The 19,839-nt window shown below is 39.8% G+C and overlaps 1 protein-coding gene across 1 annotated transcript in view; it reads left to right on the forward strand.

Moving 5' to 3' along the window:
- The window catches only part of CDK11A (cyclin dependent kinase 11A), a 2,038,318-nt gene that overhangs the window by 803,067 nt on the left and 1,215,412 nt on the right, over window positions 1-19,839 (forward strand). Inside the window, exon 8 of the mRNA XM_044061756.1 lies at window positions 17,629-17,724. Within this exon, the coding sequence (XP_043917691.1) occupies window positions 17,629-17,724 (96 nt within the window). The remainder of the gene's footprint in view (window positions 1-17,628; window positions 17,725-19,839) is intronic.

The raw sequence follows: 19,839 nt of genomic DNA on the forward strand, positions 1-19,839 counted from the left end.
CACCTAACTGCTACACCAGCTTAAGTCAGCAGGTGCAAGACATTCCTAAGGAGTCCAGAAAGCCTAACAGTAGAAAATCTTATTTAGGCAAATGGAAAAGATTCTCTGCTTGGTGCCAGGGGCAAAACCTTGAGCCAAGCTCAGCCAACATTTTGGCCATCCTGGAGTACCTGGCCAGTCTAGTGGATAAAGACCTTTCCTACTCATCCATTAAAAATGCATGCCTCAGCCATCTCTGCTCACATTCCTGTTCTTCCCCCAATCTTCTCACACCCCCTACTGAAATAATTCCTTAGTGGTGTCATTCACATTAGGCCACTCAGGAGGAAACCTACACCTCCATAGGACCTCAACTATGTGCTGGAAAAATTGACTTTGCCTCCCTTTGAACCTGCAGCTAATGCCTTTTTAAAATTCGTCAGTTGGAAGTCTGCTGTTCTTTTAGCCATTACCTCGGCTAGAAGGGTCTCAGGGTTGAAGGCCCTAATGGTATTAGAGCCTTTCATTAGCTTCCATAAAGACAGGATCTCCCCCAGGACTAACTCTTCCTTTATACCTAAGGTGGTAAACCAATGTGTCTTTGAATGAAGCCATCCATCTGCCTACCTTCTTTCCCAATCCTCAGAACAGGGGAGAAAGATTACTGCAGTCCTTGGAAGTGCACAGAATGTTACTCTTCTACCCAGACAGGACAAAATCCTTAAGGAAATCAGATCAACTGTTCATAGCCTTTGGCCCAAATCTGAAGGAAAACCAGCTTCTAAACAGACCACTTCCAAGTGGATTTCACATTGCATTTCTTTCTGCTACAGCCATCATGACAAAAAAAAAATGATTTGGTTGCACCTCACTCTACCAGGGCCACAGCTGCTTCTACAGCTTTCTTTAAGGGGGTCTCCACCAAAGACATTCTGGAAGCAGCCACTTAGTCTTCTGTGCATACATTCACAAAACACTACCACCTGACAAATTTCTCAAAATCCAGAGCAGGTTTTGTCTCTGCAGTCCTGCAGGGGGATCTTCTCCTCTCCTTGATCTCTGTCCACCCTCAGTTAAGCTTTGGGAATCTTCCCAACAGTCAGGACTGCAACAGTGAAATATGAAGAACAAAGTACAGTTGTGTACACTTACCAAAAATGTAGATGTTCGAGTGTGTTCACTGTTGCAGTCTTCCTTCCCTCCCTCCTTCTCCCTTGGCCTACCAGGTAGGCCTAGAATCTCCAAGTACGACGACCTTGGGCACTTTCCCAGGCATCCCTGGGTTAGGTGCCCCCTTTCGTTATTCACTTGTGCTGACTCTGGGCTCCTCCTACATGGGGCCAAGAAAATACTGAGGGGGGGGGGCAGAGCCTGAATGGCTAACTGAAAAGCATCATTTTTTGGAGCTCCATAAATTTGTACTAAATTCAGGAAATTAAATTATCTATTATTAACAAAACCACTACAGATATTTAGTTAATAGTCTAAAGCAACTAAATACAAATTTTGGTGGATTTCTAAAAGAAATTTCCTGTCAAATTACTTAGAAGTCTATACACAGCATCTGAAGAGATGAGCAACCTAAAGAATTCTCATGCTGACTTGACACTAAAAAAGGAACTACAATGGTGACTACCACATTACAAGAATTATCAACAAAAATGGATGATTTTAAGATTAATCTACAGAACCTAGAAGAGAACTCACAGAAGCAAACCGAAGTCTTCAAAGAAGTACTTCAGCAACACCAGTCAAAGTTAAGAAACATTGAAACTTCTTTGACTGACATTGATCAAAGGCTCAAAGAGGAGGAAACAGAGTTTCTCTTGAAGCAAAAATATCTAACAAACTAGATTATCTTGAAAATAGAGAGAGAAGGGTCAAACATCAGGATTTTTGGTTTACCTGAGAAAACAGAAGGAGGGGACACTATGTCTTTCCTAAACTCTTGGATACCAGAGGTTCTAAATCTTAAACAAGGTTTTTCCTTTGGAATAGAAAGGGCCCATCGTGCTCTGGGGAATTGAACTTCAGTAACAACTTCATCAACATCCATCATACCACTGAGATTAATTATAGTAAAATTCTTATCTTTTATGGACAAAGAACTGGTGTTAAAAACAGCTTGGAGGAAAAGTAATAAAATATAACTAGAACACAATAAGATTTGACAGTGACTACTCCACTAAAGTACTGGAACAGAGAAAAAATGTGTGGCCTCTAATAAAAACACTAAAACAGAATAATATTAAAGCTCAAATAGCCTTTCCTGCAAAAATTAAAATAATGCACCTAAGTGAGATGAGAACCTTCAACACTCTGGAAGAAGCCTTGCATTTCATTCAAAACAACATTATAACCATTTCTGAAGATGTGGAATGGGTATCCCCATCCCTGAAGAGAACCACTGACATAAATGGCTGGACTGATGTAAAAAAAAAAAAAGAAACTGAAAACTGAATCTGAAATACCAACTTCTATGAAATCTCTGTGTCAACTACAACCTAACTATTAAAAGCATCTAAATGGTCTCACTGTGTATTAATATCTTTAATCTCATGGATTTATTCACAACATATATATATATATGTACAAGAAAAGCTATGTTTCCTATAACTATTTATACATGTCTTATCCTGTTAAGTTTCTCTTCTTCTCTGTTTTAATAAATAAATGTTAAAAATTTCTACTACTTAATATAGCTATTTATTTAATCTAGTAATATCAAAGTTAAATTATTATGTTTTATAACTGTTTTTCAGCCTACTAGTGTCATGTCTATTATTTAATTAATTTTCCTTTTATTAAAATGCTTATTGTTATTTTCAGTCTGAGTCTCATACAGTAGCACTTATAGGCTTTTTAGACTATATTAATGAAATGTTCCTCATAGCTATGAAATGTTCCCATTTTTAAATGGAGAAACGCTATTGAGATCTGTCAGTTAAAAATAAAGTAACAAGAAGGTATTTCCTCATTGCTGATGTGAATGAGGATGTTAAGAAAGAGACTCGTTTCAAGTTGCAGTTATTACATGTAGTAAATTGTCTATAATATAAATCTGGAGTTTACCTTGCTTATCATTTAGTAATGTAGAGTAAATATATATATGCTTTATCTGATTGGCTTTGATTGTTCCAAACTGGTGTGTGGTTGTCAGTCTAGGTGCGTATAAAACAATTGTTTTTTTTTTTCTATTTTTGTTTTTACATTTTAAATATGCTACCTAAATTTCATTCCATGTTAAAATGTTAGATCGATTAGTAACTAACATACTGTGATCGGGAGCAGTATAGAATTATTTGAATTAAACAAAATGAATGTCCTGCCTTTGGATGATGCATTAGAGTAATGTATGGAAGAGGTGATGTAATGAACTGCAAATACACACAGACTACACATTAATTTATATTCATTACAGTATTAAAACATCAACTTCCTTCCCTGGTGTAAATGACAATTATTGCATACCTATTTATTTTGACCTTTGTTATACTGCTTTCATCCTCCTCACATTGCTAGAAACATCCCGAAATCTCAATTTATACGTATGAGGCGGATTTGTTTCCATGAAGCCTCTTTTCAAGAACACAGTCAGGACCTGACCAACAGATTCAGATCCAGGGGATATCAAATGGGACATGTTCTGCAAGCCAGCAACTGGGCCAACACACTACACTGGGAGGATTTGTTAACCTACAAACCACGGAACAGGGAGGAACCACAACCTATCAATTTTGTAACCACTTATGCCAGGAACTCTGATTTATTAATCAACAGCATACATAGACACTGGAACATATTACAATATGATCAAGAACTAGCCAACATAATACCAGACAGATGCCTGTTTTCATTTCGCAAAAGTAAGAACTTGGCATCTTGCTTTAACCATTACAAACATACACATGACACTGGGCACACTCACTCACAACAAACAACCTTGACTGGTGAACCTCTGATTGGCTGCTTCCCGTGTGGCCACTGTATCAATTGTGATAAAGTTACCAAGTCTAAACAATTTACGAGTAGAAATTGTGCCATGGTCTATGACATCCAATTTTTTGCTAATTGTAGCAGCGACTGGTTAGTCTGTTTGGCAACATGCACCTGTGGGTCCTTTTACATTGGACAAACATCTCGTCCTCTCAGGCTCAGAATCTCTGAACATGTAAGTAACATTAAAAACAAAAAAGTTAACAATGCTTTGTATAAACACTGTTTGGCACACAAAACTGCAAAATTTACTTTCATGATCATTGATATGGTCAAGGGCAACAAATCTAACAAAACTAGAAGGCATTCTATTTTAGATTCTAAAGAAAAGAAATGGATTGTAAAGCTAGGTGGACTGTTCCCACCTGGCCTCAATGAGCAATTTTGAAAATGAACCAATGGAGTTGCACTTGAATGTATCTAAACTGTAGCATTTGACTCTTCTGGTTTACGCTGATGAAGGTTGTGTTTTTTTACCAGCCGAAACCGGTCTGGTTATTTGTCTTTATGCTATTATAAGCAATAGGTCACAGTTTGCTGGCTCAACTTGTTTTTTTTGGATCCTATTTGAAATTGGAGCCATGTAATAGTCCTCGTGCAGGAGGTTGATTTTGGGTGTTGCTTTGTTATACTGCCCACAGCCTATTGCATAATATATACATTGCAGTCATTGATAATTAGCTGGGGTCTTCGCAATGGCCTTAAACAATGTGTATGTTTCTGGAGAGTATTGCCGTAATCATCGCTGTTGGTATTATGGTGAAATACATTTTTTTTGCTTCTTGCCTCAGATGTACTGACGAAGAAAGGTTGTACACCAGGGTTATACCCTATTTGAAATCTTGTCCTGTCTGTCATTGTGTGCTTGCTGCAAGGAGTGGGACTATTGTTGCAGCTAGAGGAAAAAATTGTTACTGAAAGTAGGGTTTGGGTTTCTTAGATGGCTGCATTACTGAAATAGTTGTTTCTTGGACTGGCTTGACGATTGTTCCTATTTCAGGAAGTTGGCTGACAGTGGAGTGATTTTCTGGGCAGGGTTTGTTGAAGTATCAGGCGATCTCTACTTGGGGATAATTGGTGGGATTTCTCTGTGGAATAGAGGCCGGGAACTGTTGTAATTCTGGTGATGTAGTGCTTTGCCTTCTGAATTGATAATGAATTGTGCGGTTTTTGTTGGTTTTAGTTGCAGATTGTGTGGAACTGTTGTAGAGTTGTGTCGGGTCAGATTGGAGAAGCACTGTTGGTCCAGTGAATTGGTGTTGTATGAGGTCAGATAGTATGCAGAGAGTTGGGTTAAAGGTGCAATGGACACGATGTGAGCTGACCCTGGTGTCTTTGGGTCAGGGGTGGTGTGCTCCATGTGAGGGAGAGTGTCAGTGTTTTGAGCCGTTTTTTTTCTTTCTTTCTTTCTCTCTCTCTCCCGTTTTCACGGCAGTTGTTTGAGCGGGAAATAAGTGCTCGCGAAGTTTTATAAAAGTCTATTTAGACTGCAGTATGCACGAGCTAGGGAAAAAGTTTTCTCCTATCTTTACAACTGCAGAGTAGTTTAATGTCGTCATAACAACAAGTCGATAAGGTTTTGATTGGCTGTTGGTATACTCATACCCTACAGAAGCACATTCACAGCACACTTTAGGAAGCAAGCAAGATTTCCCTTATCTAGTTATACCCCGTACAAGAGAATATACAATTAAATCTGATTGTTGTTTGAACCATATTTTAACAAAATCATTATTAAAGTAAACCAAGCAACTAAAATGATATAAGTACCTGATCAACACATTCATAGAAACTACTATGCTTTACACACTTAGATAATTTAAACATGTACATTTTTTTGACTGCCTTTCTAAAGCGTTACTATAACTGTTAGCTGAAATATAATAAGATTAAGCCTATATTTAGATTATAAGGTAATTATACAGTCTCTTAAATCTGATGAACAGTTCTTGAAAGCACATGCTTATATATTATAAGATGTGATATTCTTTCATAATTTATGCTTTTGCTTGCAAGCCTTGTGATTAAGGATTAAAGTGTCTGTGTATTTAAACAAGTGAATTCATATCCAGTATGGAAAGTTATGTTGATACAATGAGCTGAATAAGTTAATAATTAGTATATTTCAACTGCATTTGTTTTCTATGTTTAGATGGTAATGATATAGTAGTTAATTAATTTTAAACAATGCCTTCTACAACCAAATGTTTTTAAATCACAATAATAGTTGTTTATTAGACTTCTTGATTATTTACAGTATATATAGAGCTCAAAGGAATGGGAAAAGGAAGTTAGAGTGATAGTTCACCAGATGTTTCAATCTGTCGGACTAGGAATGTATTTCATTCCATGGTGGGTAGGGATTAATGAGCTAACTACTTTAACTTTAGTATTTATTTTCGTTTTTAAATTGTTCATTATTTTTACCGAGCCTGACATATACTTATTGAGTATCTTAGTGATAACGTGCTTCATGAGATAATTGATTATGTACTAATCAATAATACTTTTTATTTTTTAAGGAGGGGATGATGTCAGGTAAAGTCAATGACACCTTTAAATGTTTCCTCAAAATAATTTGTTATGGACCTTTCTATATTATCGTTAAACATTAATGGTCTAAATAGTCCAAATAAAAGATCTAACTTACTAAGATATCTAAACTTAAATAGATCACAAATAATTTTTTTGCAGGAAACACATTTCAAGAGCAATGATAATTTCACATGGAACCGAAGTGAGTTCCAAGACCTTAGCATGTTCCAATTTTAAAACAAAGAAGGGGGGGTAATAATTCTATGGAGAAACAATTCATTAAATCCTGAAATAATACATAAATATATAGACAATGAGGGCCTTATAGCTGTAGTTATTCTGAAGTTTAGTAACAGGTTGTGGACACTAGTAAACCTATATTGGTTTCCGGGTATTGGGATGGGGACAGTCAGAAAGCATTTAGATAAAAAAATTACAAGCATATTTAAAGGTAATTTAATAATGGGGGGGAGCTTTAATTGTTTTACAGATATGTCTGAAACTACTAATAAAAAATCTCCATGTCTAACAGCTGCTTCAAAATTGCTACAAAATGGACCGAATCCTTAAAATTAAAAGATACCTTTAATGTTATAGATAGTAATTCCTTGGTATTCTCCCATCAAGATTATAGATATGGTACCCAAACCAGAATTGATAAGATATATATTTCCCAGGATCTTCAAACAAAAATTACTTCCTTTATAATAATTCCTTGCCCCCTCTCAGATCATAATTCTCTAGTTCTAAAAGTGCAAATAAATTTTAAATCACTTGATTTTCTTACTAGAATTCCTTCATATATTACAAAAATTAAAGAATTTAAGCAATGGTTAGTGAATGAACTCAATTTCTTTGTAGATGTAAACTACAACTCGGAAGCGAATATAGTAATGGTATGGGATTCATTAAAAGCTTGTATCTATGGGAAAACGATTGCTTGGTATAAAAATAAAATTAAGGAATGTGAATCAGAACTTCAAGAACTACAAAGGAATCTCACATTATTTAAATCTAAAACATCTCCAAATTTATTAGAGAATAAGAAGATAATAAAAGACCTAAATAAAAGATGTATTGAAATCTTAAATCACAAAACTAATTTAGCCATGGAGAGGTTAAAAATAAATTCTTATGCCACCTCTCCAAAACACTTACATAACTTATCTGTTAAAGTTAAAATGCAATCTAAAGCTAATACTATTGTTAATATACTACATGAAGAAAAAGGTAAGAAAGTTTCGGAAATAGGAGATATTCTAGATGCTTTCAAGTGTCATTTCAAAAATCATTTTAAAAATAACAATAATTTGCCAGAATACCCCCTTTTAGAAAATGTGTTTTCAAATATTAAACCAATAGGTTCCAATCCCTGAAAGTTTACAAAATGAATTACAAAAATCCATTGCTCACAAAGAAGTCGTAGATACAATCAAAGAAAGTAAAACTAGTAAATCTCCCGAAATGGATGGCTTAATCACAGAAATTTACAAACTGTTCTCCAAAAATATAACTTCATTACTGCATAAAACATTTATTGAAATTCAAATTCATGCATTAATTCCTCCTTCATGGAGATATTCCTTAATCATACCCATTTTAAAAGAAAACAAGCATGATAGTCAGTGCAGCTCATATAGGCCAATTTCATTATTAAGTAATGATTATAAAATATTTATGTCTATATTGGTTAAAAAAATAAAATCATATGAATGAAAGGTTTATTCAAAATAGACATCCACATGATAACATTAAAAGAATATTGACATTAATTGATTATTTAAACAAAGAAAATATAGAAACCTTAATAATTGGACTAGAAATTGAGAAAACTTTCGATTCCTTGAACTGGGATTATTTAATTAAAATCTTAGAAGCTTATAAATTTCCCATCTCCTTCATTACATTTATTAAAAAGGTTTATGAAAACAATTTAACCTATGTTAAACTAGGACCCTTTACCTCAGAAGCTATACAAGTTACGAGAGGTACTAAACAAGGATGCCCTATGTCACTCATTTTATTTGCATTAGCTATAGAACTATTGGCAATATTAATACGAAACAATCCAAAGATAAAAGGAATTAAATATTCAATATAACTCCAAGATCATGCTCTTTGCTGACAACATACTTCTTACACTATTGAATTCAAAAGAAACAGTTGAATTAGATAATCTGATAAAACTCACCATGTTAAGTTGTCAATCTTGCCTTCATTCTTGCTGGATGGGTTCGGAGCCGATCCTCGGCTCTGACTCTGCCACTCTAAAAGCTCGAGAGCTAGTTCCACCGGCTTGAGGCTCCCCTATATCCCACAATGCTAGGCGGTAACTCCTCAGATCTCGTTTGCCGCTACAGCGATCGAGGTGTGTTTCTACTGGCTCAGGTTAGTTTTTGGTAAAGAACTAGTTTCTTAGCCTTTTTTCCCCTGTTAAAGTTAGTTTTTTATATATATAGTTAGTTTGGAAATAGTCTATCCCATTCCCGTTAACTTTCCACCCCCTTTTTTCCACAAATCTCTAGAATTTTTCCCTCGGGCCCTAGGCCCAGTCCCTCCCTTCCTAGTGAGTGACTGTGTTTTGTAGGGATTTTTATTTCTAGTTACTATAATTTATTTTAAATTAGTTTTAAATTACTCCTAAGTGTAATCGGTGTGTGTGTGTGCTTGTGTGATTACACTTTTCCCTTAGATATGTCTAAGGAATCAAAGGTCTCAGGCTTTAAGAAGTGTGACTCGTGCTGTCAGAAGATGTCTCTGACAGACGGTCGCACTTCTTGTGTGTACTGCCTGGGACCTTTGCACCTGCAGGACTCGTGCTGTTTGCCATGGCTTCAGCCCTAGAGTCCTGCAGGAGCGAAAAAATAAACTTATTTTAAGGGGCTTACTTAAGCCTGAGGGTCCCTCGACTCAGTCATCGGGGAAACCCTCTAAGTCTTCCAGACCTTCGGCTCCAGCATCTGAGCCATCTTCTGGAGGCCCTAAAGCTTTTCGAACATCGGCTCCGGCCGGAGCCGATGAATCTCGAATACAAGCCCCTACGGTGTCCTCGGCTCCGGCCGGTGCCGAGGAAGACATTACTCTGTCGGCTCCGATTATTTTATCGGAACCGACATCTAGAAAAAGGTCCCGATCTCCATCTATTGGCTCCGTTCATTCGGCTCCAGCATCACCCTTGCTGTCTGAACGGAGCCATAGATCCCACTCTTCTAGGTCTTCCAGGTTATCGGACCATGACCTTCAGAGAGTAGTGAGTTGACTTCTTAAGTCCGAGGCATTAGCCCAGATGCTTCAAAGTCCGACTCAACAGTCGAGACCTACTCCTATCACTCAAATTCCTCCTCTGATTGTTTTGAGTTCGAAGCCGGGGTGTCTTGGACCCGAGACTGTGGTAGCGTCGGAACCGATACCTTTGTCTTCGGTTCCCTCGTCAGCTCCGATGTCTTCCTTGGAAGAATCTCGGTGCTGGACTTCCCTCGTCGGCTCCGAGGGGGCGAGTGGCATCGGACCCTTGTCCAACCCCGCTCTCCCTGTCGGTGCTTCGGCGCTGGTGAGTTCGGCTCCGACATCAGCCTCGGAGCCATCACTGTCGGTGCCGGGGGAGGTTTCCAGTTTTTCGGAACAGAGACCTCTGGCTCTGCCTGACAGGGGTGCCTTCGAGGTCATGAGGAGCGTGTTGGAACCAGGTTCAACTCCACAGTCGGTTCTTTCTGCCCCTCCCCCTATTGTGCCTCCGGTGATTTTTACTCACTCTCTCATCCCCGACCGTAGAGAGCCAGCTCCTCAAGTTTCCCCTGTGGGGATCTCCTCCTCTTCCGAGGCCTCTCCTGACCCTGTAGGAGAGCCTCCTAGGAAGAGGCAGTGCAAGAGGAAGCACATTGACTCCCCTGATTCTGTCACTTCTGACACTGATTTAGAGGATTCTGAAGGTTCCCCTCGTTCCCCCTCTGAAGATGTCTCCTTTGTAGACATCCTTGAAATCTTAAAACAGAGGGGGAATTGGCCATCCCTCAACCCTTCAGAGGATGAATCAGTGTATCTTGAGGCGTTTGGCTCTCGCCCTTCCACCTCCTGGGTGTCCCCTCCCTTTGACCCCCTTATGCAAGTGATGGCAAAGAAGGCTTGGGCGGCTCCTGACTCAGTGGAACCCACCCCCAGGAGACCATCAAAGTTCATCACGGCCCCCAAGGATAGAGAATTTCTGACCAAAGGCGTTTCTGTTGATGCTATGGTGGTGGCTGCGGCTACCAAGAAGGAGTTAGCTGATCCTTCGGTGCCTGTTCATCCTCCTAACAAGGAGTCTAGGTCGATGGACAGGTACGGGAAGTGGATGTTCTCGTCAGCGACCTTTACTATGAGATCGCTGAATTACCTGTGTCATTTTACTCTTCTTCAGAGGGATTTACTCAGAGAAGTGAGTGAAATGTTGAAGGACCCAACAGCTGCGGGTTTTCAGGATAGGATGAACTCTCAGCTGGCTACCCTTAATTCTATAACCAACTCTTCCATGCGCCTCCTTTCATATGCGGCAGATGGAGCAAGGAGAGCGGCAGGTACAGGTGTAGCCTTGCGTAGGCACGCCTGGATGCGGCTTTGTAACTTTGCGGACCCTTTTAAGGCATCCTTCACTAATTCCCCCTTTGATGGATCATCCCTTTTTGGTCCTCAAGTGAAGGAAACCCTGACTAGGTGCGAGACTGATGGCAAGATTCTTTCTGCCATCGGAGTCCGTTTTTCTACTCCTCCTAGACCTTTACCCCAAAGGTCAGAAGGGGGGAAAGATGTGGTTCCGCAAACAATCTCAAGGAAACTTGCCTGACGCACAGAGTCGTTTCCCCTCTAGAGGCAGAGGGGGGAACAACAATGGTAGATGCCGTCCCAGGGGCAGAGGGGGCCCGCAGAATCAGGGCAGTCGAGAATCCTTTTCCGACAAGCCCTTTCAGCATCCTTGAGGTGTTGCCCGACTGCCCACCTTTGGAGGCAGTCGGGGGAAGGTTGTCACTGTACCCAAAAGCCTGGCTATCCCTAACTCAAGACAAGTGGGTACAGTCTATCATTTCCGAAGGCTACAGAATCCCTTTCCTTTTCATTCCGAAGCAGTCCAAAAAATCCCTTCCAGACGTTCCACCCAGTCAAAGGGAGCAAGCAGCATTAGAAATTTCAAAGCTGCTCGCAAAAAGAGCCATTCAGCCAGTTCCAGCAGACCAAGTAGGATCCGTAATCTACTCCAAATTCTTTTTGGTTCCAAAGAAAACAGGGGACTGGAGACCCATTTTGGATCTCAGCAACTTGAACAAGTTTGTCAAGAAAACAAAGTTCCAGATGGTCACGCTGCAGTCCATTCTTCCCCTTTTGGGGCGGGACAACTGGATGTGCTCGATAGATCTCCAGGATGCGTACTATCACATCAAGATGAGTCGACGCTCCAGGAGATTTCTCCGCTTCAGGCTGGGAACCAGTCATTTTCAATTCAGAGCCCTGCCCTTTGGTCTCACTACAGCCCCCCGAGTGTTTACCAAATGCATGGCAGTGGTAGCCTCTCACCTGAGATGACAAGGATTCCAGGTGTTTCCTTATTTAGACGACTGGCTCCTTACAGCCCCCACCAAGCATCTTTTACTTCTCGCCATAGACTACACTTTTCACACGTCAGGCACTAGGCATATCGATAAACTACGAAAAGTCTGTCTTGTCACCTTGTCGTGTTATTACCTTCATAGGTGCAAATCTAGACACAGTCAAGATGTCAGCCAGACTCACAGAGCAGAGGATAGCAGACATACACAAACAGGTCTTTCTTGTCTTGCAGAGCAACAAAGTCAAAGCCAGACTGATCCTGAAAGTCTTGGGGATTATGGCGGCGGCCATCCCTCTCCTACCATTAGCTCGCTTCCATATGAGAATTTTACAATGGATGCTCTTCACACAATGGTCTTACCAAAGTCTCCCAATGTCCCATCCTATTCGGATAACTCAGTCGTACAAGAATCATCTCTGTTGGTGGATCACATCTCCTCAGCTCCTCCTAGGGAGACCTTTCGTCCCTCCCCCTCCGGTTGCTAACAGTGACAACGGACGCTTCCCTGATCGGGTGGGGGGGGGGCATTTCCAGGGCAGGACAGTCCAGGGCATGTGGCAACCGTTCGAGTGCCACTTGCACATAAACGTCCTAGAGATGAGAGCAGTGCTTCTAGCGTTGCAAGCCCTACAAGACTCTCTTCCCAAGGGAACTATAGCAATTCAAACAGACAACATGTCTGTAGTGTGGTACATCAACAAACAAGGCGGAACCAGATCTTACCCCTATGTCGAGAGGCACTCAGACTGTGGCAATGGGCGATTTCTTCTCAGCGATTTCTGTTAGCAACGCACATCCCCGGGAAGTCCAATGTGATTGCAGACAAATTGAGCAGAGCTATTCTCATGCCTCACGAGTGGTCTCTGAACAATTCAGTGTTGGAGAAAGTTTTTCGAAAGTGGGGCAGGCCTTGCTGCGACCTTTTCGCTACTCCCCAAAACAGCAAGTGCGACGATTTTTTCACCCTCTTTCCCCAACCAGGCCACCCCAGCAGAGACGCTCTAGTGCACGTTTGGCCCCGTGGACTTCTGTATGCCTTTCCTCCCTTCCCACTGATATCCCAGCTGATACAGAAAGCCATCGCTCAGGAAGCTTCCATGATCCTCATTGCCCCTTACTGGCCTCGACAGGTTTGGTTCCCTTTTCTCCACCGTTATCTGTTGGAACAACCTTGGCATCTGGACCCAGTTCCAGACCTCTTGACCCATCAGTTGGGTCAGTTGCACCACTCCCTTCCCTCTCTGAACCTCACAGCGTGGTTCCTCCAATTCCGACTTTAGCCAGGCTTCCTTTGATATCTCACTCAGTTAGAGATATCTTGATAGCTTCTCATAAATCTTCCACTCTGAAGATTTATCTTAGCAAGTGGAAACGTTTTTCCTATTGGGCGCAATCAAACAATATAGATCCTTTCCCTGCTTCTATTCAAATAGTTCTAGACTTTCTAGCCGAACTTTTCCACTCAGGTTCGTCCCCATCTACCATTAGAGTTCAATTGGCAGCAATATCGAACTTTCATGTTGGAGTCTCAGAGTCCTCCATTATGTCTCACAAACTCTGCAAGGCTTTTTTAAAGGGAGTTTTTCTCCTCAAACCACCCATCAGAGATCCTCCTCCTCAATGGGATCTCAACTTGGTTCTGACATCCTTAATTCTTCCCCCTTTTGAACCTGCGGCTTCATGTTCTATAAAGTTACTTTCTTGGAAGATACTCTTTTTAGTAGCTATCACCTCAACTAGAAGAGTCTCTGAACTCCATGCTCTGTGTAGTCGACCTCCTTATCTGGTATTTCATAAAGACAGGGTGTCCTTGCGTACTAACCCGTCTTTTTTGCCCAAAGTAGCTTCATTGGCAAATTTGAATCAAACCATTGAGCTTCCTGTTTTCTTCCCAAATTATTCTAATAGGTCAGAACAAAAGTTACACTGTTTAGATATTCATCGCCAACTTAGGTACTATTTAGACAGGACCAAACAATTCAGGAAATCTGACCAACTGTTTGTTTCTTATGCAGAAGGTAGAATGGGCCTTCCAGTTTCTAAAGTCTCTCTCTCTAGATGGCTTACTTCGTTGATTACCCTAGTGTATGAGATAAGACATCAACGGTTGCCATCCAAACCCAGGGCTCATTCAACCAGAGCCTTAGCCACTTCTATAGCTTTCCAAGATAGGCTGCCTATTGATTCGATTTGTTCTGCAGCTACTTGGGGTTCTCCCCATACCTTCATTTCTCATTATAAGTTGGACTTGGCCTCTAGAGACCGAGCCAACTTTGGTTCCACTGTACTCAAGAGTCTGTTCCGATAGGCCACCCGGGACAAGGTGCTAGGGATGCGGTCCCATCCAGCAAGAATGAAGGCGAGATTGACAACTTAACATTTTGAAGTTATGTACCTTCCATAATGTTCCATGTTAGTTGTCTTCTTCTCGCCTTCTTTCTTGCGTCCCACCCTCCTTCTCCCCCTAGCCAGGACAGACCTAGAGGAGTTTTCTTGGTTCCTTATGGAATTTTATTGCTGGCCTTAGCTTTCAAACGAGATCTGAGGAGTTACCGCCTAGCATTGTGGGATATAGGAGAGCCTCGAGCCAGTGGAACTAGCTCTCGAGCTTTTATAGTGGCTGAGTCGGAGCCGAGGATTGGCTCCGAACCCATCCAGCAAGAAAGAAGGCGAGAAGAAGACAACTAACATGGAACGTTATGGCAGGTACATAACTTCTAATTATCACCTTAAGAAAATAACATCAATTTTGCTAAGATTTCTGTGGTTTCCTAAAAGAAACAAAATTGCATATGCTCATCATATCAGACAGTGGGACCAAGGAGGAATAAATTTCCCAGATATTGAATCTTATGTAAGAGCAACTTTACTTAAAACTGTGTTTGAATGGATCAATCCAAATTATATGTCTAATTGGAAATTGTTACATACAACTATAATAATAAATGAAAATAATTTACTTAAAAATTCTACTTTTCTAGACAAGGACAATATATTATGATACTCACTGGCCCTAAATATTCAATACAGTATAACTAAACTAACTAGGACAAATTTAATAAAATATTTATTTGACTATTTTAGGAAATTTATAAACATAAACATGTATTTAAAGCTTTCGTTTGCAACATTAATTCCCTTCAGCATTACTAAAAACTTTCCAGATGGAATTCATAGAGATATATTCCTCTCTTGGGAACAGAAAAATCTAATCTGTTGGTTACACTGTCTAAAAAATCAGCAAGTATGGGATTTAGAATATATGATGTCAACTTACAAAGTGAATTCTCATGAATGGTTAATGCTTCAGAATATATTGACGTACTCCAAGGATCTATGTAGGATAATAAATCTTCTTTTTCAAATATACCAAATTTTATATCCAGACTGTTTGAAATTTTATATAATAATAAGAAATTGGAAAATGGTACTTTATATGTATATAATCTAATAAAAAATTACAAAAGACAACCTAAACCAGCATATTTGCAATATATTACTAAAGGAAATATGATTCAGTTAACCTCAGAAAATAAATCTAATTTACTTCTCTCAATAAAATTAATTTTTTGTTCTCATTATTGGAGAATATTTACCTGGAAATTCCTTCATAGATCCTTTTTAACCCCTGATAAAGTTTCAGAAATTGATCCTTCTAATTATGGGTTATGCTGGAGATGTCAACAGTATAATAAAGCTGATTGGTCTCACATTTTCTACGATTGTATAAAAATTAAACCCTTTTGGGAAAGTATTAACAATTTCTTGCAAGCGATTTATACAGATAATTTTGTCATGACCAAGGCTTTGTTATTATTGAATATAACTGATAATGCTTATTCTTCAAATAAGACTGACCTTCATTTACTTTGGACTATACTAGCTATAGCTAGGAAATGCATAACAAAAAGATGGAATTCTACCACAGCTCCTAGCAAAGAAGATTTCATATGTCTATTGAAGAGGATAGCTTTAATGGAAATAAAAACCAATGAATTAAGACCGTTTCCTAGACCATTAACTAAAAACCCTTGGAAAAAAGTTCTAACTTTGATTGATACTTTGCAAATGGATCTAACCTCCTCATGAAGCTAGTACTATTTAACTTTAATTAAACTATATTTGTGTAATTTTTCACGCAAGGTTTAAAATGTCAGGCTAAATGTAAATTTGCAAATAGTTAATAATTATCTAACTTGATTGTAAACCGTGATAAGTTTTCATTTATTGTTTATTGCAAATTTAAAATAAAAATCATCTGAGTAAAAAAAAAAAAATACTGAAGTGATGACGCAGGTTGGCTCCCTTTATAGCTGAGCATACTGACATTGGTTAAGGCATCCGCCAGCCTGGGAGGCAAAATAAGTTTCTGTGGTAGTCGGGCAGGCGAGGGCTTTCACAGGAGGAAATCCCAGCTGTCAGGACAGCAACAGTAAATACACTCAAATATCTACATTTATGGTAAGTGTACACAACTGTACTTTTTTTTCTGATTGCTAAAATCTTGCCATATTTAAATAGGGAAACTAAAAACTGCACTGTTGCATTATAAAAGTATCGTGGTCTGTGGTGTGTGTACGTACATCTAGTGGCATTTCTGCCTCTGTGCACGTGACATATTCTCTGGCTTGGTTCCTGTCTGTGGCTCATCTGTTTGGAGTCTCCTTATCTTCCCTGTGTCAGAGTGGCTTTTATTGGAGTCTCTTGTTTCCTTCCACATCCCATAGCTATCAGAAAGTGAATTGGTAAAATTGTGCATGTATGTCCTGAGACTGACTGATGTGCAGTGCAGGACTGGTTCTCTACCATACACATATTGCTTACAGGGTAGGTTCCCTCTCTCTGTGACACTATGTGATATAAAGTAATTAGTGGAAAATGTGTGTGTGTGTTGGGGGGGGGGGGGTTATGCATGTGTGTATGTATTTATATACAGATGTCTGTATACATATTGGTACATTTATTTGTAAACGTATATGTACGTATAGATATGTAACTATATGCACACATACATTTAGAGGTACAGACTATATGGGTGGGTACTATATATATTTTGTGTATATTTACAAGTGTTTTTATTGCTTAGTAGTATCTCCTTTGGCTTATCTGTTTGTATGGTTTCTTTTTGAGAGTCATTGTTTTTTTGTACTTCTTCAGGAACTTCATCCCTTGTGACTTCTTGGAAAAAGAGCTAACCCAGTTAGTAGCATGCAGTCCATTTTATTAGGAAATAAATGCTTCTTGAAGTCTTTCATCTGCATCCTCTCACCCCTCACGAATACACTTTCTTTGGTACTGGGCTACCCTGTAGATTATAATAATGTGAAAATAAGACCATCTGTATAGTGTACATTCTTGAGAAGTAAACATTGGCTTGTTTTTGCATTTTATTGTATTCTCCAAATGTTTTGCGTACTTGTGATGAGGCTGCTGCATAATTTCTGCATTTTATTTTGCTGTTTACTTGTGTAGTGATGTGTATTATTTATCATTACAATAGCATGCCCAACTCTGAATTTATTTTCTTTGTTGTCCTACAGCAAAAGAAGATAAACATGATGAAAGAGATCTTTTGTTAGATCTGCAAGATATCAGTGATACTGAAAGAAAAACTAGTTCAGGACAGTCCTCTTCAGGTAATGTCACAAGGTGGCCATAGAATGAACCCTGGCCAAAAAAAGATTATTTTGAAATTTGACATCAGATTTGAAGGAGAATGAGACTGCATGTAATCTTTGATTTTAGCGCATGTTGGAATATGTACCACTACACTGATGCATGTATTTATCATTTTGATATATTACAGTAAATATTGTATTTCATAATGGCCTCTGGTTTGGATTAACACTGCCATCAGAAGACTTATATTTTTAAACAGTTTTATTAAATTAGCACTTACGGTATAGGCAAACATACATTAACAGAAAAGAAAAACATTAACGCTTTTCCTTTTACATACATTATACATCACATATCTTTTCTTTTTTGTGTAATTATCAGTCCAGCATTACATAAATTGCTGAATTCTTATCTTGGTTTTAAGCCTTGTTCCTCCTCCTCCTGGATATTCTATGTATTGTGTTCCCACAATGTCTGTTTATTTCTAAGTAATTTACTCCTTCCCTTTTAGTAATAATTCTTCTTCATAGGTGGTTCATAGGTATATACTAGGCTAATGGCCCTGGAGCCTTTACAAGCCTAGCCCATAGGATTACCCTGGCATCGTGCCACCTGACCTTAGTTCCCAGTGCCTCTATCGAGTAGAGTCACTGGAGTGATCCCTGGGGTGAATTTTCTATTTCCCATCCACTCATCAATATTTTTCTTGAAGAGGGCCAGTGAGGCGCTCCACTTGACATGTATGGGAAGTCTATTCCATAGCATGGGCAGCCTCTTGGTTATGAACCTGTCCCTCCAGCTTGTTCTGTTGATTGTGGTAATGAGGTTGAGGTCTCTGGAGCGTGTAGTGCGGAGGGATTGGGATTTCTTTAATGTAGCATTTCTAACAGAGCTGGGTTAGACATGGCTTTGTAAGTCAAGCAGAGATCACCTCTAAGTAGGCGATATGAGACAGAGAACAGTTGGAGTTTTTTAGTCTGTCCCTATAGGACGAGTGTTTAAGGCCTAGGATCTACTTTGTGAGGTACTTTTGCGGCCTCTCCAGTTGTTGCAGGTGTCTAGTGAAGTACATGCCAAATGGGGCATTGTACTCTATGATTGGCCTAATGAGGGAAGAGTAGAGGGAGACAGTGACCTCTTTCTACCTGGATGCAAAACCCTTAGTAATGAGATGTGCCACATAGAAGGACTTTCTGACCACAGTGGCAATGTGGTGGTCAAGAAGAGAGGTTGCTGTCATCCTGTGTTCCCAGATCTCTTATAATGCCTTCTGTGTTTAGTGAACTACCATCGATGTGGTAATTCATGGGAACCAGGTTTTTCCCAAAGGGGATGACAACACATTTTTTGGCATTGAGCTTAAGGCCATGGTTCTGACACCGGTCATTGGTCTCAGTGAGGCCTTTCTGTAGGATGTCAACATCACTTGGGGAGTTAATAACAGCTCCCAACTTGCATTCGTCTGCGAACTTTGCCAGCCAGAGTCCCTTCATGTTGGCCTGGACTTCAGAGAAGTAGATACCAAACAGGAGAGGACCCAGGACCAAACCCTGTGGGACTCCACTCCTGACTGGTCGACAGTGGACTTGGAGTCAGCTACTTTCACACTGTGGGTTCTATCTGTGAGCCAGTTTGCAACCCTCCTAGTGATATTTAGGGGTTGATGCCTAGCTTGGTGAGTTTTTCTATGATTCCTGGGTAGGGAATGGTATCAAAGGCCTTGGCCAAATCAAGGTAGGCTGTATAAACCACCTTGCCTTCATCCACAGCTGTGGTGACTGACTCAAGGAAGTCGACCAAGTTAAGCCACAAAACCAGACTGTGTGGGATCTAGAGTTTGGAGATTCCCTATATCCTTGTTTATTAGGTCCATAATGTTGTGTTCCATAGCTTTGCATATCAGACTTATCAGGCTAATGGGGCGATCGTTCCCAGGCTCTGTAGTCACTCCTCCTTTGTGGAGAGGGATGACTGTAGCAGTGCGCCATTCAATAGGGACAAAGCCTGAGGTGAGGCTGTAATTGAACAGGGCACACAGGTGAGGTGCCAGTTCACTCTGTAGTTCATGTAGAACACAGCCAGGGATATTGTCAGGTCCCATAGAAGCTGTATTCTTGGCCTTGGACAGTGCT

The sequence above is a fragment of the Protopterus annectens genome, chromosome 2.part0 (genome assembly GCF_019279795.1).
Source record: "Protopterus annectens isolate FY-2018-M chromosome 2.part0, PAN1.0, whole genome shotgun sequence".
NCBI lineage: Eukaryota > Metazoa > Chordata > Ceratodontiformes > Protopteridae > Protopterus > Protopterus annectens.